The sequence below is a fragment of the Crocodylus porosus genome, unplaced genomic scaffold (genome assembly GCF_001723895.1).
Source record: "Crocodylus porosus isolate Cpor-Errol unplaced genomic scaffold, CroPor_comp1, whole genome shotgun sequence".
NCBI lineage: Eukaryota > Metazoa > Chordata > Crocodylia > Crocodylidae > Crocodylus > Crocodylus porosus.
Genome location: NW_017728920.1, coordinates 5,746,560 through 5,750,951, shown reverse-complemented (window position 1 = coordinate 5,750,951; position 4,392 = coordinate 5,746,560). Strand labels below are relative to the sequence as shown.

The following is a 4,392-nucleotide window of genomic DNA, read 5'->3' as shown; positions in this document are numbered from 1 at the left end:
CCCCACACACAGCCCCTCCCCCCCACCCCCGCAGGGGAAACTTACCTCCTCCTGGGCAGCCAGAGCCGGAGCAGGAGCCATGGCTGTGGCCATGCAAGCCAGAGCTTTGCTGACTCTTTAATCATCTGTTTCCCAGGTGGGGAACAGCTGAGCCAATCACGGCAGCCATTCCGGCCACTGCGGGAAGATTTAAAACTCCCACAGGAACCCAGGAGGACGAAGTGGTGAGAAGGGAGAATGCTGGTGTAGAGGACGCCAGGCATGCTGAGGTTCCTGCAAAGGAGAGGAGCAACACAGCCGGTGCAGCACCGGCAAGCAGAATCAGGAAGGTGTTTGAGCCCCCTTTGGGAGAGTGGGGGAAAGGCTGCAACTCCACACCCCTCTCCAGCCCAGGGGTCTATTTCTTTTGAAAAAAAGAGAGAGAGTAGGCAGAGGAGCAAAACTCTCTATTCGGAGACACTGAGAATAGGTGTCAGCTGACATGTATACAGCTTGAAAAGGGGGAGCTGTATAAGTAACAACAAAGCCCACTCGGATGTGGGGTTCTTGAAGCAAGCTGTGATCGAGCCAGCACAACCAAATTACCATCTTGCTGACGCCCATCCAGTTGGCGAGTGGACGGGGTGTAACGGAGGCGGAGCCCTGAGGAACATCACACCTGAACTGTAAGTACTGCCATTCTCCCAGTGGAGCCCCCCTGGGAAAAAGATCTCCACTGAATCCCCCTCTCTTTACATAATAACATCAAGTCATGGCAGATGAGTTGAAGGGAGGGGCTCCACATCGGTCGAGTAGTACATCACATAGGGAACCCCGCTCAAGGCACTGTTTACCACAACCACCAGTGCTGGTACTGCTCCAAGCTGCTGGGGGTCTTGGCCTTCCCGGAGCCCTGGCCTTGTGTCGAGCTGCCTGGCCTCTTATTGGAGGAGCTAGAAGCAGAGCTGAGAACCTCTCAGGTCGCTGCTCAGATCCTTTCTGGAGCTGGGGGAGCCTCTCCTGCTGGCCACAGCCTCTTGTAGGCAATCCTGGAGCCCAGCGGGGAGCCTCTCCTGCCAGCTGCACGCTGCACTGCTGAGGGTCCAACTGCTGCCTGCAGGTCCCACTCCTTCAGGCTCTTCTGGGGCAACTTCTCCCACCCCACTGGCCCAGCTCTTGCCAGGTCTTTGAATCTCCTTCCTTGTGGTCCCTCGCTGGTCTCCCCTGATCAGCTGCGCTGCCCCTTTTATCCCCCTCCAAATGACCCAAGGGGCCAATCAGGGGACACAGAGGGTGAGTCTCTGGGTCCTGATTGGTGAGGAAAGGGAATCCCAAGTCCTCCAATCATCTTTTGCCCTTTCAAAACCCCTGGGCTAAGTCACTGCCAGCTAGCCCATCACAAATGCAGATAATTAAATTGGCCAAACTTTCGAAGGTTAATCTGGGTGTGGAAGTAGGCCTCAGTAAGGAGAACATCCATCACATACTTTGAAAAAGATCTAAATATTCTAAATAAATATTTAAATATCTAAATATTCTAAATAGTTAAATATCTAAAAATAGGGCAATAGTAACAGCCACATTTCACAAACACTGTATTTACAACATGACTGACAATACTGCTGTACAATCCTGTAGGTTTACATTTTCTGACTCTCTCAATTTAATGTTGAATATCCATAAAGTTTAATTTATGAAGTTGTCTGTATTTAATTTTTAAGAAAAAAAATGCTTCAGGCACAGGGAGAAGAGCAGAAGTGGCATTTATTTTCTGCTCAGGTCTACATGACAATTAAACAAGAGTGGGAGTGTAAAGTGAAGTCTAGCAAATGTTCAGCCTCCCTTGCATTAGGCTAAAAGAACAAATAGTGGGGACTGACAATAAGCAAAATAAGAATAACCTGCCTCATATTTTTCAGAAATGGATGACCCCTTTCTCTAATGTGGCAAACAACCATGCAGTGTCATCATCCTGACAAGGGATGTATAAACAGCCTTTCAAGGTTGAAGCCAAAAGCGTGTGCCAAAGCCTTCCTGCATAATCCTAGTTTTACACTGTTTATGTTAAAATGACATGTACTGTAAATGAGTGAGCTGGTTGTTCCCTCCCCATAAGTGGTGGTTACTTAATATAAGCAGACACAAATATGACATTTATATTTTCCTTACACTAGCTGAAGCTTACTGGATAACGTTAGAAGCTAGAAAATGCTCTCACTGATGCACAGTTGAAGCACCATCACTTTCAGTATGAGTCCACTCTGATTGTGGTTTAGATACTAGTGCTTGCAAATAAGGAACAATACTAATACAGTAAATGACTGTTATTAATTTATAAAATACATAAACAAAGAACAGCCCCTGTTATCTTTGTAGTCATCTAGCCTGATTTTAGGCTGATATTTTATAGTCACAGATGCTCTCATGACCCCCTAGTATAGTAGTGAGGCCTGGAACAAAGCTGACATAAAATGTAAATATCTTTAAAAAAGAAAAGCAATACTTTCCTGAAGAAGCAAAAACTTCAATGAAAGGAATTATCGCTGTAACATGGAAGAGATCAGCTTTTACAAATTTCTTCAATCTTTGTTAATGTTTTAAAGATAAAAATTTCTGATCTCTAGAGCACTGGAGTTGAAGTTAGGGGCAGGCATACACACACAACCAAGGGGAAGACTTGATAGACAGGAAAAGCTCTTTGAGAGATGTAATCAATATGAAAATGTCCCCGTTTTTCTTTTACGGGTACCACATTGCAGTGATTATGTTGATTTACTTGCTGCCTAACTGATGGGTTTTTTTCACATACAGCATTATAGAAATTACTCTTTGGAGTAGTACAGTCCCTGGAAACCACACTAGTAGAGTCTACTATCAGCATCAAGTTACTTCCAAAAAAGGGTTAGAAGTCCAACAATCATTACTGTCTTCCTGCTAGCTGTTCTGATTCCAGCTGTGAAATGTAAGCACATTCATGCAGACTCTTTAGGTGCTGTGTGATTTCACATTCACATTACAGAAAAGGCTGACGTAGAATCACTTGAGACAGGGGGTTGTGGTGTTTTTCTTATACATCCTTACAAATATGAAAAACAGCCAGCCTTTAAAAGAAGAGCTTGTACTCATGGAGACTTTACTAGTTTGTTTGAGGTTGCACAGAAGAAATCCAGTTAAATTAAAGCATCAAGGAATAAGATCTATTTATGCTGCAACCAGGAAGACATTTCTTCTCCCACCATATAGCACCACAACCAGAAAACAAGGTCTCACCCACATACACCAATATTTCTCCCCAGCTTGGCTGCAGAGATTATGCTGCCTTCATCCATCAAAAAATCATTCATGCAGGAAAATATACAGGTTACTGCTACACAGCCTTGTCTCCATCTGAACTCCCAGCTCCCATAGGTATCAATATATGAGGATGGATAAATATATAAAAAGGTCAATTAGATGTGATAAAAACATGCAATGATTTAATCATTCTAAAGGAAAAACTGTATTTAAAACACTAGTTTTTTATTGTTTGTGAGGACTATGGTCACGGTTGTGATAACCGTTGCTGTCTGCTGGTTGCCTTATCACCTGTACTTCATCTTTGGGATCTTCAAGGAAGACATGTATAAGCAACAGTACATTCAACAAGTACATCTTGCAGTCTTTCTGGCTGCTATGAGTTCTACAACATACAATCCAATCATATACTGCTGCCTTAACCAAACGTTAGTCTCACACACGCAAACCCACTGACATTCATCCACTAACACCAGGCAAACATCTAGTCTTTTGCTCTTTGCACTTTCTGTCCAAGATAAATTTCAAACCAACTTTCAAACTTTGTCTCCAGTAGAAGCTCAGAGAGCTGCTGTGTGATCATGTGAGCAGAAGTCTCACGAGACTTCAGTCGTATAAGCTTATGCCTTTATTAAAGTAGCAGAGTAGGCATTAGCATCATCTCTACCTTCTAAGCCTGCCAAATGCAGGAAAACATTTCCTGTGTGCATCTTTGGCCATGGCAGCCGAAAGCATAAAGCACAAGCAAAAAATTCCACAAAGAACCTATTGCTATTTTATTCGATTATCGGGACTAGCCAAAAATAAATATTGTTGTCTACAGTTTTCATTCCCTATTTAAGGATCCCATTGAGAAGATTTGCAAATAAAGACACATTTCTTCTGAGAGGCCCTCTTGGCTGCCAAGTTTGTGAAAAGTTTGGGGTTTTTTTTGGGGCGGGGGGGAGGTTAAATACTCAGATTTTTCTTTCAGATTTTAATATATCAGTATAATGTTGCAACACTGCCTTTTTCATTCGTTTTGCAGCAGTTTTGGAAACCAAATCTGTCACCTTCAGGGGCTCATTCAGGGGTCAAGCTAGACGATCTGTTCAGGTCCCTCCTGTCCCTAGCTACTAT

General features: G+C 43.6%; 1 protein-coding gene across 1 annotated transcript in view; it reads left to right on the top strand.

The window, feature by feature from the left end:
• The window catches only part of TACR2 (tachykinin receptor 2), a 20,966-nt gene extending 16,898 nt beyond the window's left edge, over positions 1-4,068 (top strand). The window contains 2 exon segments of the mRNA XM_019538641.1: positions 2,723-2,880; positions 3,495-4,068. Coding sequence (XP_019394186.1) covers positions 2,723-2,880; positions 3,495-3,729 — 393 coding nt within the window. The 3' untranslated portion in view covers positions 3,730-4,068.
• Positions 4,069-4,392: the final 324 nt, after the last annotated feature.